The 21,034-nt window shown below is 43.0% G+C and overlaps 1 protein-coding gene across 2 annotated transcripts in view; it reads left to right on the forward strand.

Moving 5' to 3' along the window:
* The window catches only part of SERGEF (secretion regulating guanine nucleotide exchange factor), a 232,525-nt gene that overhangs the window by 39,035 nt on the left and 172,456 nt on the right, over positions 1–21,034 (forward strand). For both annotated transcript variants that reach the window (XM_023230837.3, XM_026454043.1), the window contains exon 9: positions 15,538–15,704. In XM_023230837.3, coding sequence (XP_023086605.1) covers positions 15,538–15,704 — 167 coding nt within the window. The remainder of the gene's footprint in view (positions 1–15,537; positions 15,705–21,034) is intronic.

The raw sequence follows: 21,034 nt of genomic DNA on the forward strand, positions 1-21,034 counted from the left end.
GCCAGCCCCAGAGTCAGTGGCTTTATTCACCACTTCCCTCCATTAAGCCCACAAATAAGAGAGCAATGTCCTTTTTTAGAATGTTAACATTGTAAAACGTTACAGTACCAACTAATACCAAGGTAAACTTTCTTTTCTTTTTGCCATTTTGGTGATAACAATGTAAATTGTGGAATTTTTTTCCTAGAAGAGACCATTTTATCCTTATTTGAAATTTGAGAAAATAGAAGCCCAGCAAGAGATGATTTGTCCCCATGGTCCCATAGCTAACAGGTAGCAGCAGACCCAACCAGGATTAGAACCCAATGGGTCCCTTGTCTAGAACCCCTCCACTGCCCCACATCAGCCCTTTTATGAGAGACTTTGGCTTCTTTGTGGAGGAAGAATCCAGTTTAATAAATTTCGTTATACCAGCCTCTTTATGTAACAGGGCTGTTTCCGGGTCCTGGCAGATGGTCCATAGTAACAGTGCTTTGCTGATTTGGTTGGAGCTGAGCCTATGAAATGAAAAATCCTCAGTAGCAGATGCCTCTCCCAGGCCCTGGACATGGAAAAGTCCTCCTCTCCAAGGAAAGTACTGTAGCTTTGGTGGTAACTGTCTCTAGTGGGACTAAGTGTGAGCACCCTGAAAGATAATCTTAAATGGTGTCAAGGTTTTACAAAAGGTCACATTGGTGACTTGGAGGTTCTTGGCAGTTGAGCTGCTAGTAAAGGGTGTTTGTACTCTGGGGCCTGAGGGACAGATGGGAGCAGGGAGCAGAGCAGGAGGGAGATTAGTCAATGTGGGAGCGAAAGGTGGCCATCCCACCCTGGGTCTGCCCTGGCAACCTCTCCTTTTCCATACCATAAGACCATGGACCTCCAGACAAGCCATTTGAATGTAACTGCAGCGTTTGTCACGCCATCTGCCAGCCTTGACAGTGGACTTTAACCCCAAACCTCTCCCAACCCCCTACTTTGAAATTACTGGGACTCTAAGTCTCCTGATTATCTTCCCTTTCCTGGTGGGTCCTTGAACATTATATGTTCTCCTCAGTGGCCTCCTTCGGTGATGCTCATTATTGCCACTGCTCGATGCAAGTGCCAAGTCCCCAAACCACCAACAGTGGAGTGGTCATTATCTCCACTGGCATCTTCCTGACCATGTCCAGTGCTCAGTTTCACCCTTGTAGAGTTCTCAAATATGGGGGTGGGAGAATGTTTTCCCATCTTTGAGTATAGCTCTATTAGGACCCCAATAGATCTTTTATACTAATCTCTCTTGAAGAGCCTGGAACAGTTTCCCAGAGATGGGGTTAGAGTAAATTTGAGAGGCACTGTCTACAGTCATGTACCAAGATGTTCTCACTGGTTGGCCACAAATTGGCATCCTAGGATAGGCTCCTTTTCTTTCCTACTGCTGCCTCTGGGTGAATTGCTCACCCAAAGATTGGGGCCAACCTTTGTCTCCTCTATTGGAGATCTTAATCTGAGCTTCCTATTTCCCCAAAGCCAGTTTCTCTTTGAAAACCAGTGATGCAAATAGTATTTCTAGGGGGTTGTGGGATGTCTTGGGGTTTCAGAGGTGGGGTCCTGGCTTTCTAACATAACAGTTTTGATACATGACAGTGGATGGGCTTTGCAGAATTCACTGGCTCCAGTGTATGGCCTGTCCCTGGTCCTGCTCCTGTGGGACCAAAGGGTGGTCTGCAGGGGGAGCTGTGTTCCCATAGCCAAGTGCTGGGATTTTTACCAAGGGAACTCAAGCAGCTCCTCTCTGCAGGTTTAGGCGTGCTTGGGAACTGCGGCTTTCCCTTGGCTGTGCTGACTCTCCCAAGTCGCATTCCCAGCTTTAGCCTTCAGCTTGGGTACTGTGAGTCATCGTCATCAGTGGAAAACACGGCCTCATCAACAGCTGGGTGCAGTGCTTGGCCTTTTTTCTTTCCTTTTTTTTTTTTTTCTTTTGTAACTTCACAGAGATGGAAACTACTGATGATTTTGCAGTGGACAAAAACTGAAGGTGATGTACAGGATTAGGGATGGAAGTTCCAGATAGGGAGAGGAGTATCTGGAGGAGATGGAGAAAGGGATGTTTCTTTCATTACCCAGCCCTTGGGCCTCCCAAAAGCCATCCCTGGGATGGAGGCAGTGAGGAATCATGGTGACCTCACCTGTCTGCTCTTCCCTGCCAAGCAGCTCAGGAAGCCCATGATAATTAGGTGAGGCAGGTTGCAATGGAAGCTTGGAGAAGTTGACTGGTACAGGCATACCTTGGAGTTATTGCAGGTTCAGTCCCAGACTGCAGCAATAAAGCAAATATCCAATAAAGGGAGTCACACAATTTTTTTGTTTTTCTAGTGCATATAGAAGTTGTGTTACACTATACTGTATACTATACTTATTAAATGCACAATAGCATTATGTCTATAAAACCGTGTACATACCTTAATTAAAAATATATTTTATGGCTAAAAAATGCAATCATCTGAGCCGTCAGTGAGTTGTGACCTTTTTGAATTGTGGCCTTTTAGAGGAAGGTCTTGCCTTGATGTTGATGGCTGCTGACTGATCAGGGCTGTCGTTGCTGAAAATTGGAGTGACTGCGACAATTACTTAAAATGGGACAATAGTGAAATTTGCCACATTGATTGAACTCTTCCTTTCACAAGATTTCTCTGTAGCATGCAATGCTGTTTGATAGCATTTACTCAGAGTAGAACTTCTTTCAAATTTGGAGTCAGTCTTCTCAAACCCTGCTGCTGCTTTGTCAATTAAGTGTATATAATAGCTTGTCTTTTGTTAGCATTTCAACGGTGTTCACAGCATCTTCACCAGGAGTAGATTCTATCTCAATAAATCGCTTTCTTTGCCATCCATAAGAAGCAACTCCTCAACCCTACAAGTTTGATCTTGAGATTGCAGCAACTCAGTCACATCTTTAGGCTCTACATATAATTCTAGTTGTATTGCTTTTCTACCACATCTGCAGTTACTTCTTCCCCTGAAGCCTTGAATCCCTCAAAGTCATCCATGTGGGTTGGAATCAACTTCTTCCAAACTCCTGTTAATGTTATTTGATCTCTTCCCATGAATCATGAATGTTCTTAATGGCATCTAGAATAATGAATCCTTTCCAGAAGATATGTGATAACTTTGCCCATATCCATCAGAGGAATCACTATCTATGGCAGCGATAGCTTTACAAAATGTATTTCTGAAATAATAAGACTTGAAAGACAAAATGACTCCTTGACCCTTGGACTGCAGAATGGATGTTGTATTAGCAGGCATGAGAACAACATTAATCTCCTTGCACATCTCGTATCAGAGCTCTTGAGTGAGCAGGGGCTTGGTCAACGAGCAGTAACATTTTCAAAGGACTCCTTTCTGAGCAGTAGGTCTCAACAGTGGGCTTAAAATATTCAGTAAACCATGCTATAAACAGATGTGCTATCATCCAGGCTTTGTTGTTCCATTTCTGGACCACAGGCAAAGTACACTGAGCATAATTCTTAAGCACCCTAGGATTTTTGGAATGGCAAATGAGAATTGGCTTCAACTTAAAGTCACCAGCTGCATTAGCCCTAGATAGTATCTTCTTCCCATAGAAGGCTGTTTGGTCTGCATTGAAAAACTGCTGTGTAGTGTAGCCCCATTATCAATTTTCTTAGCTAGATCTTCTGGATAACTTGCTACAGCTTCTCCATCAGCACTTGCTGCTTCACCTTGCACTTTTTTGGAGACAGCTTCTTTTCTTTTTTCTTTTTTTTTTTTGAGACAGAGTCTCACTCTGTTGCCCAGGCTAGAGTGCAGTGGTGTGATCTCGGCTCACTGCAGACTCCACCTCCTGGGTTCAAGCAATTCTCCTGCCTCAGCCTCCCGAGTAGCTGGGATTACAGGCACGCAGCACCACGCCTGGCTAAGTTTTTGTATTTTTTTGTAAAGACGGGGTTTCACCTTTTTAGCCAGGATGGTCTTGAACTCCTGACCTCATGATCCCCCGCCTCAGCCTCCCAAAGTGTTGGGATTACAGGCATGAGCCGCTGCACCCAGCTTATAGCTTCTTTTATTAAACCTTGTAAACCAACCTCTGCTAGCTTCCATCTTTTTTTCCGTAGCTTCCTCACCTCTCTCAGCCTTCCTACAATGGAATAGAGTTAGGGCCTTGCTCTGGATTAGGCTTTGGCTTAAGAGAATGTTGTGGCTGGTTTCACCCTTTATCCAGACTACTAGAACTTTCTCTGTATCAGCAAAAGGCCATTTTGCTTGTTTTTTTTTTGTTTTTTTTTTTTGCCAGACGGAGTCTTGCTCTGTCATCCAGGCTGTAGTGCAGTGGTGCGATCTGGGCTCACTGCAAGCTCCACCTCCCGGGTTCATGCCGTTCTCCTGCCTTAGCCTCCCGAGTAGCTGGGACTACAGGCGCCTGCCACCACACCAGGCTAATTTTTTGTATTTTTAGTAGAGATGGGATTTCACTGTGTTAGCCAGGATGGTCTCGATCTCCTGACCTCACCCGCCTCAGCCTCCCAAAGTGCTGGGATTACAGGCGTGAGCCACTGCACCCAGCCCATTTTGCTTTCTTATCGCTAGCGTAGCACTTTTAATTTCATTCAAGAACTTTTCCTTTGCATTCACAACTTGCTTAACAGGTGCAAGAGGCCTAGCTTTTTAGCCTATCTTGGCTTTTGACATGCCTTCCTCCCTAAGTGTAATCATTTATAGCTTTTGATTTAAAGTGAGAGATATGTGACTCTTCCTTTCACTTGAATACTTAGAGGCCATGGTGGGGTTATTAATTGGCCTAATTTCAATATTGTTGTGTCTCCGGGAATAGGGAGGCCTGAGGAGGGGGAGATGGAAGAAGGGCTGATTGGTGGAGCAGTCAGAATGTACAACATTTATCGATTAAGTTTGCCATCTTATATGGGCGTGGTTCATCATGCCCCAAAATAATTGCAGTAGTAACATCAATGATCATTGCAGATCACAATAACAGATATTATAATAATAATAATTGTGAAAAGTTTGAAATATTGCAAAAATTACCAAAATGTCACAGAACACGTGCTGTTTGAAAAATGGTGTCAATAGACTTGCTTGACTCAGGGTTGCCACTAACCTTCAATTTGTTAAAAAAAACAAAACAAAAACAAAAACTGCAGTTATCTGTGAAGTGCAGTAAAGTGAAGTATGCCTATACTTTTCTAAGAAGCTGTGGACAAGATGTACTAGAAGTCAGGGCGGCCTGGATTCTAGTCTAGTCTTACTTCTAACTCACTGTTTGACCTTGGGTAGTTAAGTTACTTTCCTTTTGGGCCTCATTTTACCTAACTAGAAGCAAATGATTGGGTAAGAAGTTCTCTAAGGTTTCTTCTGGCTCAGATGGTTTGTGAGGCTGAATTGAATGTAAAGAACTTTGAACCTTATTCCCATAATCCTCTTGAGAATCCAAAACTGATAGCTCTTTCTCCAGATGAGCAGTGTTCTGCTCACTGTATAAGGAGAATCACATAGACATGGTATTCACCGTTTAAGGACTTACAGCTTGTTGTCCTTCTTTCCTGTCCCCACCAGGCAGCAGACAGAGTCTGCTGGGAAGCAGGAAATTGGGATCCTAGTTCTGGCTCTACCAAAACATACTGTGTCCTTAGGCAGATCATTCATCTCTTTCAGCCTTATTTTCATTTTTTTTAAAATCAAGGGATTAGACTTGCTGCTTGTCTTCAACTACCCTCCCTAACCGCGCCACACACACTCCCCGCCCCCCAGCCTCCTACTAGCTTTTCTGCAGGGTGTGATTCTTAGCTGCAGAAGCCCTGGGGTATAGTTTCCTTTCTTGCCGGGAGGGAGAAAAGCAAGATTATTTTTTAATTATGCAGCTAAGATTAGGCAGCGACCTGCATTTTAAAATGTTATTGATAAGAATCTAAAAGTGTATGAAGAAGCTTTAGAGTTTGAATGTGAAATGTGTTGGAAAACATCTGTAGAGTCACTGGCCTCAATCAGGTTGCCAAGTGGCTTCTAGGTGTAACTAGCAGCGTGATGTGCTACTGGACCCCTAGAGGAACAGGAAAACCAAGGCCCTCAGCCAGCACATCTGAGAGCAGGGACTCATGGTTCAGCCTCTCATGATGGTTCTTTGTAAACTGGCTTTAGAGAGTGAGAGTCATCATGTTATTAACACCTGCATTTAGGGTTTACAAAGTGCATTTATGTTTATTGCCTGCCTTTTCATCATAGGCTTGAGAGGCAGCTTAAGCAAGTTTCATTGCTTCTACTTGAGTTGGCTGGGACTTGTAAGTTTAAGGTTCTTCCATTAGGAAAGGTGGTGTGCTGTAGAGGAGAAGCTCAGAAAGGAAGATGGGAGCTGGACACTGGTCCTGAGCTGCCATCTCCCTCCCCAGCTGTGCCTGTCTCCTTTCCCTACTTTATATTTCTCTATAGCAATTAAAGTCATTTGCCATAGGTCATGTTTTGTTGTTGCTGTTGTCTGTCTTTCCTGTCATTAGATTTAAGCTCCATGATGGGAGGGAGTTTTGTCTTTTTTTTTTTTTTTTTTTAATTTGAGACAGGTTCTTGCTCTGTCACTCAGGCTGGAGTGCAGTAGCATGGTCATAGCTCACTGCAACCTTGAATTCCTAGGCTTAAGCAATCTTTCCACCTCAGCGTCTGGAATAGCTAGGACTACAGGTGTGCACTACCTGTTCAGCTAGTTTTTTGTTTTTTGTTTTTAATTGCTTGTAGAGGCAGGATCTTGCTATGTTGCCCAGGTTGGTCTCAAACTCAAGTGATCAAACTCAAGGCTCAAGTGATCCTCCCACTTTGGCCTACAAAAGTGCTAGGATTAAGTTTTATGTGTTCTGTTCAGTGCAGTAGCCGCTAGCACCTGGGACAGCACCTGGCATATAGAAAGTGCTCAGTAACTATTTGTTGAATATTGCAAATGCCTGGATCTGTTTCTATCTATATAGGCTGTGTGACTTGGAAAATTATTTGTTTTCCTTAGTTTTGTTTTCTTTTTGGAGAGTAGGTTTAGATGGTGTCTGATGTCCTTGGTCGTAACAGCAATACCTATTACTTTGTTTTCTGTCAACAAACACTAAACACCTGCTCTGGGTCAAGCCCTGTGTTAGGTGCTGTGGGGAATACTGAGAGAATAAGAAAAGATCATTGTTCATTGGGCAAACTAAGATATGCAGTCAAATAACCCTATGTTTGGAGGGATAGAAAGTTGTTGAAACAGAGGTACAAGCACCATGCAAGTGGCTCCTAAAGGAAGAGATGGCTTATTCTGACCAGGGGATGATAGGGTGCTTTAGGGAGGCAGCAGCATTTGAGCTAGGCCCTGAAGCGGGAGTAGGATTCCATAAGTGGGACAAGCAGGCTGACCAGCTTTGCAGGCTGACAGGTGTTGCAGGCTGACCAGCATTGTGGGCTGGGGGCAGAGCATGGTCCTAAGGCCCCAGAGGGAGGAATTTGAATATGCTTTTGACAAAGGAGCAGTCATCCAACATCGAGCGAACGTAGGTGCTTTGAGAGAGGCAAGGGAGCTACTGAACAAACTAGGACTGGGGCTTCCTGCCATGCTCTTGCCTAGCCTGGAAGAAGAAACCAGCCTGACTCCTTGCTTTTCTCTGGGAAACCCTAACCCCATGTTGTAGATAGTTGTGCAGTCAGTCTTGGTGTTCCTCAGGGTGCAGTCTGTCTTCACTTCTATCACTGCTGCCCCCGATTTGGTAGCTAAGAAAGTCAGTGGTGAAAATGGAGCAGCTGTGTGTAATACTTCTGTGTTTTAGGAATCTGACCTTTGCCATATAGGTCAAGGATGCATGAAGCTCACTCACTCACCCATCAGCTTGGCTCTCTCTGTGCCTCCAGCCCACGTGCGTGTACCTGTGACTCTGAACAACCTCAGGAAGTCCTTGCGAATGTTCACTTTTGAAGAGCCAGTGTGACCAAGTGAAAAGTGGAGCTGAGGTCAGACAGACCTGTGCATCCTCTGCAGGACAATGACTGAGGGTACTGACTCTGGTGCCAGGCCGCTGGGTCCCATCCTAGCTTTGCCATTGAGAGCTGCTGGCTCTGAGCCAGAGACATAACCTCTCTCTATGCGTTAATATTTTCATCTGTAATTTGAGGATTATAATGCCTACTCAGGGTATTTCTGTGAATTAAAAGGGATAATCCATATGAAGAGTTTAGCATGAAATAGCCCTCAAAATATTAGCAATTATTATTGTTATTATTGTAGCTGTGCCACTTACTAGCTATGTGATCTTGGGCAAGTCATTTAACCTCTGTGGTCTGTTTCTTAATCTGTAAAATGGGATTCACAATAATCAGTCAGGGTTGATTAAATTATGTAACTTAATGATAGTGCCAAAAGCAGTTTTATACAGAGTCAGCTTTCAATAAATAAATTCTCCCCAACCCCTCAACTTTTGTTCATTCTTTTTGCAGGCTTTTTCTCCCCTTTTTAGGTTGGCAGCCCATATTTGGGAATCTTATTTCTGTATTAACTTAAAAAAAATCCAAACCTTTTATTATGTGATATTGTTTATGATAGGACTTTGGAAACTTGTGACATTTTACTACAAAATAACAAACTATACAGTCAAGTTTTACTTTTTATTTACACTAGGAACTATATGAGTAGTCTTTGATATTAGAATGCATGCTTTATTTTTGGACAGTGGTGAGACTAAATATTCCAAAGGTGACAATAAAATTAAATTGTATACCAGTCATTTTAACACTGAAGATGTTTAGGCATCATAATTAAAGTGTAGATCAGGGAGGTATCCAAGAGGTCATCTATTCCAGTCCTCTTGTTTTATAGATGGGAAAACTAGGCCCCTAAAGAAGAAGGGACCTGTTCAAGGCCACTCAGCCTAGAAGATAAGCCAGGATTAGACCTGAATCTTAATTCAAGTCTTAATGAGTCTCATGTTAAAGCTTCCTCTCCTCTCTTCTCTTTTCCAACTCATCTTGCTTCATCTTTCTTCTCCATTGTTCCCTTTAACTCTCTTCTTTTTCCTACCTTTAATTAATTTGTTTCATCTGGTACATTATAGACTTCTGATGTGCAAACCACTATGCTTTAATCTTAAAAATCAAAATTCCATGATAGAGCTTTCAATGTTCTTTCTCTTCTTTGATTATCATTAGAGACATTGACCCTAACACTTTGGTAGGTGGGAATTGGCTGAGAAGATTTGACAAAGTGGTAGAAATGCTGTGTGACACCATGGAAATCCTTAATGAGGCTGTGTTGTTCAGTTTGGGAGCATAATAGTAATAATGGCCATTCACTAGTTAGTATGTGCCATATGCTTTATGGAAAAGTATCCTTGCAGCAATGCTACAAGGGAGATGCTTTTGTTTTCATTCTGCCGATAAGACTTAGAGTTGTTGAGCAGTTTGCTCAAGATTATGGAGCCAGTGAATGGTAGTGCTCAGTAGTGGTGAGTAAGAGGTAGATAGGTTGATAGGTAGGGAGGTGGTTGGATTCATTTATTCAATTGTTCATTCAGGCAGGAGATATTTATTGAGTGCCTACTTTGTGTTGGGCATTATTCTAGGACTCAAGAACGAGTGAAATAGCCTGTCCCCAGTATCATGGAGCTGGCTCTTTGGAGAGGAGACACACATTAATTAAACAGTCCTAATGAGTGTGCATTTATAAGCTGAGGTAAATGCTCCCAGGATGTGGAACATGGTCCTCTGAGATTGTTGCACAGAGGAACCTGATCTGAGTTGAGTAGTGGGCAGAGTTGAAGATGAGTAGGAGCTGACTAGGCGAATGGGGTCAGGGTAGTAGGGATAACTGGGGACAGAGGGAACCAGTATGGAGGCTCTATTAGTCCGCTCTCATGCTGCTGTGAAGAAATGCCTGACACTGGGTAATTTATAAAGAAAAGAGGTTTAATTGACTCACAGTTCCACATGGCTCGGGAGGCCTCAGGAAACTTATAATCATGACAGAAGGCACCCCTTCATAGGGTGGCAGGAGGGAGAATGAGAGCCAGCAGGGGAAATGCCAGACACTTATAAAACCATCAGATCTTGTGAGACTCACTCACTATCATGAGAACAGCATGGGGGAAACTGACCCCATGATTCAATTACCTCCCACCAGGTCCCTCCCACAACATGTGGGGATTATGGAGATTACAGTTCAAGATGAGATTTTGGTGGGGATGCAGCCAAACCATATTAGAGGCCTTGTGGAGGAGCAGCATGGCACACGCTATACAGAAAGGAGTGTGGTGTGACTGCCCCTGTGCTCTGAGCTCTCTCCTTGCCTGTTTCTTGCTCCTTGTACAGGAAGATGATGCTAGGTGATTCTTGGGCAGTTAGTTCTGTGTTTGACGAGTCCCTGGGTATTATCATCAAATGCCTTTTTATAAAGTCTCTGTCCATGTGGCAGAATGAAGGATGAGTGACAGAAGTCAGGTTCTTACCTTCTAAGGACATAGAATGAATAACCCAGAGAGTAACTGATACTTACGTTTGTAAACAGGTGAATCATAAATATAACAAACCTATAGGTAGAGAGCTTCCTCCTTTTCATGAGTGTATTCTAGATGGCCTTGTAACATCCTGGAATATTAGAGTTGAGAGGGACTGAAGAGGTCATGTGGCCTTTTCTCTCTCTTACCCATGGATTTTCTTTTTATAACATCTACCTTGGTTTGCTGACTCCATTTTGCTATCTTCAGTGACATTATATTCCCTTTTTGGACAGATACTGTCAAGAAAATACAGATGATCCTCTAATCTATCTTTCTATCACCTATAGGAGTCCCTTCTGTAGAACAGGGTAGAAATTTCTCTTCCCTGAAGAGCTCAGACATCCCTGGAGCTACTTCTCCTTGTACCTATAGCTATGGCTGCAGCATCTGCAGCCCTTGATGGATGGTAAAGGAAGTTGGCCTCTTGAATATTCATCATCCACCCACCCTACCCGCAGAGTATCCCCTGCTCTCTGTGGTTTGCATCTAGTAGTCTTTCTCCTTACTCTCTCCCCTTTTATTTATATTTGACTATTTGATAACATGTTTGCAAAACACCCCAGGAAAGTTAAATAATTTGGTAATTAAATAACATTTTATGATTCCCATTAGCAGGACCCTTGATGTAGCATCTCTATACCTTCATCACCTTCCTACTCACCTTGAAATCGTGAAATCTCAGAATGGTGTTTATTTCCTCTCCTTTCCTTTCAAAATCACATCTAATGGGGTGCCACGCCCTGTAAATTCTTTCTTTTTTGTTTTCCTATGACTTCAATTCTAGTTTAGGCCTGGATGCATCCTAGGCTTGTGTTATTGTTGTTTCTTTCTTTTCTTACCTTATCACTTACTACCTCTGTGACTTTGGGTAAGTACCTTGTTCCCTGTCAGTAACATGGGGATGGTAAAAGTGCCTAACTCACAGGCTTGTTGCAAGAATAAGCAGGATACTGTACATAGAATGTGCATACTTTAATAAATAAATTAATGTACATATATTGGTGATGTGTTAAAAAATATTTTGCTAATAGACATCAGGTGTGGTGGCACATGCCTATAATCCCAGTGCTTTGGGAGGCCGAGGCAGGCAGATCATTTGAGGTCAGGAGTTCAAGTCCAGCCTGGCCAACATGACGAAACCCTGTCTTTACTACAAATACAAAAATTGGCCAGATGTGGTGATGCATGACTGTAATCCCAGCTCCTAAGGAGGCTGAGGTGGGAGAATTGCTTGAACCCACGAGGTGGAGGTTACAGTGGGCCAAGATCATGCCACTGTACTCTAGCCTGGGTGATGTAGCGAGACTCTGTTTCAAAAAGAAAAAAAATTTTTTTTTCTTTTACTAATAATAAGCAACCAAGTTTAGGGACCCCTGGTCTGGAGGGTGAGATCCAGATCCAGCCATGGCAGTTCCCTGTGGCTGGCCCCAGCCTGGCAGTCTTGACTCCCCTCCCAGTCTCCTTTCCTAGTGACCCTCATTCACTCTCTTGCCTTTTGATTTTTTTTTTTTTTTTGAGACAGTCTCCCCCTGTTGCCCAGGCTGGAGTGCAATGCTGCCATCTCGGCTCACTGCAACCTCTGCCTTCCAGGTTCAAGTGATTCTGCTACCTCACCTTCCCCAGTAGCTGGGACTATAGTCGTGCACCACCACATCCAGGTAATTTTTGTATTTTTAGTAGACCTGGTTTTACCATGTTGGCCAGACTGGTCTCAAACTCTTGACCTCAGGTGATCCTCCTGCCTTGGCCTCCCAAAGTGCTAGGATTACAGGTGTGAGCCACTGCACCCGGCCACCTTTTGATTTTCATATCATTGCTCATCTCACGCTGCTCCTCAATATCCTCCCTCGGTCTCCCATTTTCTTTTCTTGTCCAGAAGTTCACCTTAAATGCCTCTTGTTCCCTGAAGCCTGCCAGGACAATTCCAGTTCCAGACCCCTTAAGTGTTCTTTCTCCATACTTCTCATTTGGCCTCTGTAGTTTTCTGCAGTGTGTTGATATTTTTTGCAGTATATACTGCTTGGCTCTGTAGTTATTCTGTGCTAATTCTTACATGGACATGCCCTATAAATTGTGTTTCACTTGCTGACTTTGTTTTGAGCTATTTTGTCATCTTTCTCATTTATCATTTACCTGGAGACACATACCTATACTTTTTGGATGACATTAGTGTATCTATTTTTTTTATCATAGTAATATATAATCCTTTAAGGAGAAGATTCATTTGTTAAATTTGTGATTTGAGTCTCCCTGGATTTGACAGCATGCATCAGCTTGATGCAGACATTCATCTACAATGTATTAATGAGCATTTTTTATATGTGGATTTATTTTCTTTTACTCCAGATGACATAAAATTATCATCCATGTGTTTAATGCCTTTATTTCAGCACTTACAGTCCTGATTTCTGCATGGGCTCCTGGGAAGAAGATTATTCTAGTGAGGAAAGCTGGATGGTACACAGAGCATATCCATTTAATCTGGGTTTTCCTCTTCCTCAAACATTGTAAAAATGACTGTTTCATCAGCCAAGTTTTGTCATTCTGTGACAGCAGCTGTGCAATCATTGGAGATACCATTGGCCCTGGAGTCAGAAGACACACGTTTAAATCTTGATTCAACTACTTGGTTGTTGTTTGAACCCAACCAAATCATTTAACTCTCATCATTTAACCTCATCTGTAAAATAAGCTTAATACTCTATATGCCACAGCATTATTGTGAGGATTGAGACAATGTCAATGAATGTACTGGGTACCTGGGAAGAGGTCAATAAATGTCTGTTTAAAAGAAAAGGAAAAATAAAAGGGTCTCTTCTGTCCTGGGTGAGGCTTCTGATGCAGAGTTTATTTTGAGGAGAAACAGACAAGTTCAGAGTGCATTAAATTTAGGCTTGAGACTGAAGACTGAACATTAAGTCAGCCTGGTTTCTGGACTTATCTTAACCAGAATGTCTGTGGCCTCCCCAGAGAGTATGAGGATTAATTAGTTAATCTTTGTAAAGTGCTTTGAAGGTGAGAAGTGCTATGTAAGTGGAATGGCTGAATTGCTATCGGGGATATAATAATGGTGGCACCATATTCTGCCAGTCTTGACAGTCTTTGACATCAATAATCAATAACAGGAAAGCTCTAAGATGTTTTACTTCATGTGAAATAAAGGATTCAATGTGTGATTTCTGATAAAATTATTTCTGTAGTCTTAGAGATAACAACTTCCTAGTTTTTCCCAGCAGAGGAATGCTATAGTCATTTAAGCAGCAACAGTCTTATCCCCTGTCTTCTTGGGAATCTCCTGCTTAGCAATCTGGTTAGAAATCCTAGCCAGCTCAGGTAGAGGGACAATTTGCCAGTTTTGGATGCCTTATGGGTCCTGGGCACATGGGTTTTTAAGAGTAATCTTGCAGAAGTGAAGGAAGAGTGTTGAGTGATGATGCAGTGACTAGGGCTTAGTAACCAATGCAGAGTGTTACCATGGACTAGTAGAAAGAGATGTGGCTTAGCTGTGTGACCCTGGGCAGGTCACTTATCTGAACCTTAATTTTTTCACCTGTCAAGTGGCAGCATAGTAGTTGATGAGTACAATGATAAAGGTGGCTCACGGGAGGGTGACTTTCACCCTTGCTGGGGAGAGCTGGGGAGTCAAGAAAGGTTTCATAGAACTAGTGGTACATGAGCTGGACTCCAAAGCTGGAACCATAGTTTACCACTTAAGGAGAGGGCATTCTTAGCAAAAGGAACAGCACACAAAGAGCCATGAAGTAGTACGTGTGAATGGACCTACTCCCAGCTCTCATAATATACGAGGTATCCCATATACCCTGTGAGCTACACAGACTTTGTTTCCTCTTTGAGGAAGCCCAAAAGTCAGATTCCTGTAAACTGCTTGGTATCTACCTTAGTGTCTGCTGGCAGGCTGATGCTGAGAACTGTTTCCCTGCAGAGCCTTGTATCACTGCAATATTCTGACATTTCCCCATGAATCTATGGTTGTTTTTTAGCTGACACTATAAACCATATGTTGAATGTGGGGCCAGATGAAGCTTTGATACCAAACACAAAGTATGCAGTAGTAGATTTGTCTAGAATTTAATATGCATTGCTCTGTGTTTTGTCTCTAAAGCAAAGTTTTTCTTTGTTAAAATAAACATGTATAAAGAATTTATACAACGCACATGGTTATGCATATTTATTGCAGAGAATCTGTTAATAATCTATGCCTCATCAGATTTTGCATTTGTGTTGAAATAACAAATGTGGCACTTGGTACAACTGAATGAATTTGGTGAATTTTCTCTTATCTGGGAGAAGAAAGTCCATTTCTCCTTTTGCAAATCTCGTTTTCTTTTGTCATTTTTAGCACTGGCCAGCTTCCCATGTGGTGCATCTGGGGGACTAAATGCTTTTCTGGCTCCAAATGGTTTTGCCATTTTTTTTTTCTTCTCTTACTCCCTTCCCTCTAGCACACATAAGCACTTGCCTTAGGATTGTTAGAATTGCTCCTTTGGTAAGAGCATAGATTCCGAAAGGTCCCCTTATGTTACAAGGAGGGGAAAGCAAATGAAACTGGCCATTCGTTGAGCTAGGCCCTAAGAGATTGTGGAGTGGAGAACTTCAAGGTGGCTAAATGGGGCCCTAGGTTGGGTGGGGAAGAGGAGAGCCTGAGAGCAGGCATCTGGGCAAAGCACAAGGAGTGTGTGGGGAAGGGAGGGAATGGAAAGCCATAAAGCATGGTTGAAGTTATATCCATAGTCATATCCATATCTATATAACATGCAAGAACAGAAACTTTAGAATGAATCTGCTTGAATCCAGCTCTGGTACTTACAGCTTGTTTGATCTTGGGCAAGTCATTTAACCTCTCTGAACCTTCGTTTCCACATCTGTAAAAATATGAGTGCATGTGCCTTCTTTATAGGAAGATAGGAAGGCTCCTGGCAGTTGGTACTAAAATCAGTGTCACACTTTCTCTTGTAATTCATTGCCTACCCATGGGAGCACAGCTGTGGAATGTAGTCCTAATTCAAATAATGTTTGTTTTTAGAAACTGGCAAGGTGTTTACCTGGGGCCGAGCAGACTATGGTCAACTAGGGAGGAAGTTGGAGACTTACGAAGGCTGGAAACTAGAAAAGCAAGATTCATTCCTCCCCTGTTCAAGACTACCGAACAGCATGCCTTCATCTCTGCATTGCTTAACTGGAGCAACTGAGGTAGGAAGTGACTTCACACAGATGTAATGTGTCCCTTTTTCTTGTCTTTCAGTGAAGCATTTACTGAGGGCCTACTGTGTGCCAGGCATTATGGATAGGTTCCATGTAGGAATCTGAAGAGGTCCTTGCTCCAAGGAGCTCGTGCTTTAATGTGGTCAAAAGTCAGTTACCCAGATAACTGTACTGCAAGGCAGACTCTGTGTAGTTCCTTGGAGGTTCAAAGTACTTTGGATCTACTGTGAAGAGCAATAAATGAATTCAGGGTACAGGGATTGGCCTAGGCTCCGAAAATGACAAGGCTGGCCAGGCACAGTGGCTCACGCCTGTAATCCCAGCACTTTGGGAGGCCAAGGTGGGTGAACTGCCTGATGTCAGGAATTTGAGACTAGCCTGGCTAACATGGTGAAACCCCATCTCTACTAAAAATACAAAAATTAGCTGGGCGTGGTGGCACACGCCTGTAGTCCCAGCTACTTGGGAGGCTGAGGCAGGAGAGTTGCTTGAACCTGGGAGGCAGAGGTTGCAGTGAGCTGAGATCGCGCCATTGCACTCCAGCCTGGGTGACAGAGCAAGACTCTGTCTCAAAAAAAAAAAAAAGAATAAAACAACAACAACAAAAAAACCAGGACAATGACAAGGCTTTGATGCTTTCATCTGTGCTTTGGAGGATGGGTCAGACTTGAGCAAGCAGTTGTAAGACAGAAATTTTAAGTGTGCACAACAGCTTGAACAGAGTCATGGGGGTAGGAAAGGGAGGAAACTATTTTGGGGATCACTTGGTGGTTCAGTTTGGCAGGAGCATTGGGTATCTGGAGGGACAAATATGAGGTAATATCAGAAAGATGGGCTGGAACCTGATCAAGGGGCTGTTTAATACTGAGCTAAATATTTTATACTTGTGTTTATTTTTCCCAGTCCAGAAAGCACTGCAGTTCAGTTGCTCATTCAAACCCCTTTGATTTTCTGAAGTGGTTTGAATTTCTACATTTAAGGCAGGAATCTTAATTTCTCCAGGGTGTGTGTTTCTGTTACTAAATTTTACTTTACTGTTACCCTTAAAAAAAAGAAAAGGCTAGATTTTTTAGAGGAATGAGGATGGCCACACAGGAAATGTGCCTCTGAACCCAAGTTGGCTTAATGAAGGAATTCAGTCTTCATTCAGAGTCTGTCAAAAAAATTAATAAGCTAGTGAGACTTCTGTAATTAGCATCAGACTAATGACAACCCTCTTCATACCTAGAGGGCTTCCCTTCCCCAGGGCCCTGCCTGGCCTCCTCCTTCCGGGTATGTAGGACGCTTCTCAGTTTCTGCTTTCACATCCCAGCCCTGGTCTTCCTGGGCCTTTTCTTAGTGCTGGGTTAAATGTGTCCGTCTTTTTTTCTCTCTCTTTCTCTTGGGTTGAAAAGGTACTAAACAATACCACAAAGACAATTTTACATGTAATAATAATGAAACCACTTAGTATTATGGAAGATTTCCATGATCTTACCACCCTAAAACAGCTACATTCCTTTTTGTGTGTACACGTGTCCATACTTCTACAAGTTGTACCAATAGCATTTATGATGTTTTGTTTTCAGTTTTTATTTTATCACAGATGCTTTGCTTTTTTCCCTCTTGGTCTTTAAAATGAACATTTAAAATGGCTATACAGTAAACATATGATTAGAAGGTTCTAGGATTTCTCAAACCATTCTTTGGATATTGGACATTTAGATCATCCTTTTTTTTTCACCACTAGTGAATCTCTGTTGAACTGTTTCCTTAAGATGTGATCTTAGGGATGCAATGACAAGGGCAAAGGTCAGGAGCATCTTTATGACTTTTGATATGTTTCTCCAGATTGTGTTTGGCAGAAGTTGTCTCTACCAATAGTAAATAAGGCAATGCAGTATTTAAACCAGTGTTGTCTCCTTAGTGAGTTAAGGTGCTGAGAGCCTGTTAAATAGTGCTTTAGACTCTAGTTTTTCTTTGTCTTTCCCAGATCATTTAAGACTTTGTGGTCAGGTTGCACAGTAGTGGAGGAATAGAGGATTCTTAGATTTTTCTGAGTCTCTAGTTCTATTGGCAAGATGAGTATACCCTGTGTCATAATACCTAAGGTATTGGTATTGGTAAGGATAACATGCAAAGTTCTTGACTTAGTAGGTACTCAGAAACTGTTGATTCCATTCTCTTCTTACCCTTTGAAGTTTTTTAATGCCATGTGGTAGCCACAGTATGCAGCACTGTGACAGACATGGCCAGTGACATTGATACGAATTTTATGTAGCTTATCAGGAGTGGGCTTGAGTCCTGATCCCCCTGGCAGCTTCATTTTAGAGCTCCTTCTTTCCTAGCTCCAGTCTCTGGGGTGCCGGAGTATAGACTCTCTGGTCTCACTTCAGGTTCAGATTCCAGGCTCTTACTCTCTGGTAAATTGGGTCTGGGAATTATCTCCAGCTGTGGATATCCAGGTCTGGCCTGCTAGGCATATGTTTGCTCGAGGCCAAGAGAGAGCCAGTCCAGGAGGCAGCCATATGCTACTAGGAGTGGGTACACCTTGGAGAAGACAAGAGCTACACTAAACTAGGTGCTACCCTGGTCATGGGCTTGGCCAGAGAGGTGCAGAGATACCTGGAGGCACAGGAACAGCGTTGGACTAGGCTGATGTGTCCTGACCCTTGAGGACCTGAGTGTGGCACATAGCTGACCAATTGCCTTTAATTCTTCTTAATTGCCTTTAATGTCCAAGGGATAAGCAAGAGGAGGAGTGAATTGTCTGGTGTCTCAGATAGGATGTCTGCACAGAAGGGTCCAGAAGGACAGCCAGGCAGGAGAGGAAAACACAGGTAGACAGCTAGACTGTGGTATAACCATCCCTTCCTGGGAACCAAAGAAAGCAAAGAAACACAAAGTTAGTTAGTGCTTATTATAGGCCAATATGCTAAATGCTTTGCATATATTATTTTGTCTTCATGATAAACCTGTGTGCAGGTGTCACAATTGCTGCATTATGAATAAGGAGACTAAGGCTAGGAATAGGTAAACTCAGCTGGCCCCTACTAATCACATAATAGATAAACAGTGAGCCTGGGTCTTTAACTTGAAGTGCTTGAAGAAGGTCACATACTCTACAGATAAACTAAAATTGAGGTCCTTTTTTCTATGTGCCCTTTCCTGGGTGGAACCCTTTGCTGGGTGCTTGAAGTCTGGGAATAAGGGTCTGTAATTCCCTAAATGTCTCAATTCTTTTCTTCTGAGCCATGTCTCCTCTCTAGCTGGAGAAACACTTTATTTGAGATTTTAGACCTTGCAGGCCTCCCTTTAATGTTCTTGCAGTGGTAAAAACTTCTGTGTTTCATTCGCTGTCAGTTTTACCTTAGATATTGGGCCTCTCTAGGCACTCCTGGAAAATTCCAGAGTGGGTAGTACGGTGATCTGGATTAATCCCACCATGCACATGACAGGGCAGGATGTGTGTGAACAGGTTTGTTTGCTCCTTGACTGCAGATGTATACCCCAGCAGCTCTCTGCTTTCCAAGCCAGTTTCTTAGCTAAGGTCTCTAATCCCTAGCTGCTAACTCAACTTTGGCACTCCTGAGAATGTTAACTAACCTATAACTTCCCAGGCTTCTTCAGTACCACTTCAGCCTTGCTCGATTCTTTGCCCTGGCTCTATTCTCTGCCCTTGTTTCTTGTCCCCAAGCTCTCCTATTCCAGTTTAGGTTGCAGGACTTGGTATGATGCCGCCGTTCCTTATTCCCTGGACCTCAATAGAATGCTCCTGCTCCCTGTTCAATTCTTTGTATTTCCAAGATGACATCCCTGTCTGGTCTTCCCAGAACTTGCAGTTCAGCTTTGACTGTCATCCCTGTGTCTGTGCCCTTATTGCCTAAGACGGACCTCAGTGACACTACCTTCTTGAATTTCTTGCCTGCCATCCCCGCCACTGACTGTGTGCTGTCCCACTTTTTATGCTCTCCTGGATCTCTCTGACATTTACCTCCTTCTTGACTTTTGAGTTCTTGCGCATTCCATAAACATTGGTTGACACCTGTCATGCACCAGTGTTGGCCATACAGTGGAAGGGGGTGGGGAGGTGGATACAAGGATGAAAAATACACAGTCTTTGCCCTCAAAGAACTTCCAGGTACATAAGTTAATATCTACTGTAATTGAGTGAAAAGTGCTATTAGAGGTATGTACAAAAGGCCAAAGGAGCAGTAAAGATGGAATCGTTAATTCTGAAGACACTAACAAAAAAGAAATGTTATTTGAATTGGGTTCTTAAAAATGCATAGGAGTTTAGCAAAGGTAGAAGGATATTAGGCTGAGGGACAACATAAACTGAAATTGAGTCTAGATCACTTTTAACTTCTAATGCAATCAGTATGCCTACCCATTCTAGTGGCTGAACCTAGTTTTGCAGTCTGGCTGCCTGCCTAGCCTGTCCCATCACTGTCTGAAGGAAAATGACCTTCACATACATTGTCTCATTCGATCCCAGCATGATGCTGTGAAATAGGCCAGAATAGGCATGGTTATTCCCATTTTGTTGTTCTGGAAACTGAGGCCAGAGAGGCTAGCCAGGAATTAGGAGAGGATCCAAGGCAAACAGCCTGATTCCCAGTGTTTCTGAGGACTTTCTCTGGGCTCAGTCTGCAGCCACAGTCCTGAGTCATGTTCCTGGTTTAAATTCTGCCCACGTTTGGTTGAGGAGCACCAAATCCCAGCCAGGGAACTCAGTATACACGTGCATGTGTGTGCGCATACAGTGCCATTGGAGCAGGAGCAGGAAATGTGGAAATAAACAAAAGTTAAACCAGAGATTGGGTAATTGTCAAGCCCAAATGCCATCAGCTCTCATTTGCAGTGGGACTAAAACTGCTAGAGGATCAACCTGTGCACAGGGTCTAAGTGCAATCTGTCGGAATGAGTGGGAAAGAAGCTATTTTTAGTTTGCAGAGTCACTCACTCAGCTGTGTTAGCTGAGGTTTGAGCCAGGCCCCTACACTTTCCACAGTGTTATTTCTGAAGGAGAAATACCACTTGAATGCTTGTGTAAAACCCATTAATGAACCTGGAAGTTTCCAGGGCATCTTTGTCCTACAGCTCCCTCGGAAGACTGCCTTTCCTGAATGACCTTCCTCCTTTCCTATATTTAATGCATTTCTAATTTTAAGTTTGTGTCAAGACTGTGGGACTTTGGTGCCCTAAATAACACAGAAATCTACCACCAGCAATCAGCTGAGTCCGGAGAGCTCTGACAGAATTGAACACAACCTGAAAAAGCATTCCCAAGTGGCTCTCTGGTAAGTAACCCACAGCATCATTGCTGTTCCTAGAGA

This window comes from Piliocolobus tephrosceles, chromosome 13 (assembly GCF_002776525.5).
Source record: "Piliocolobus tephrosceles isolate RC106 chromosome 13, ASM277652v3, whole genome shotgun sequence".
NCBI classification, from domain to species: Eukaryota; Metazoa; Chordata; class Mammalia; order Primates; family Cercopithecidae; genus Piliocolobus; species Piliocolobus tephrosceles.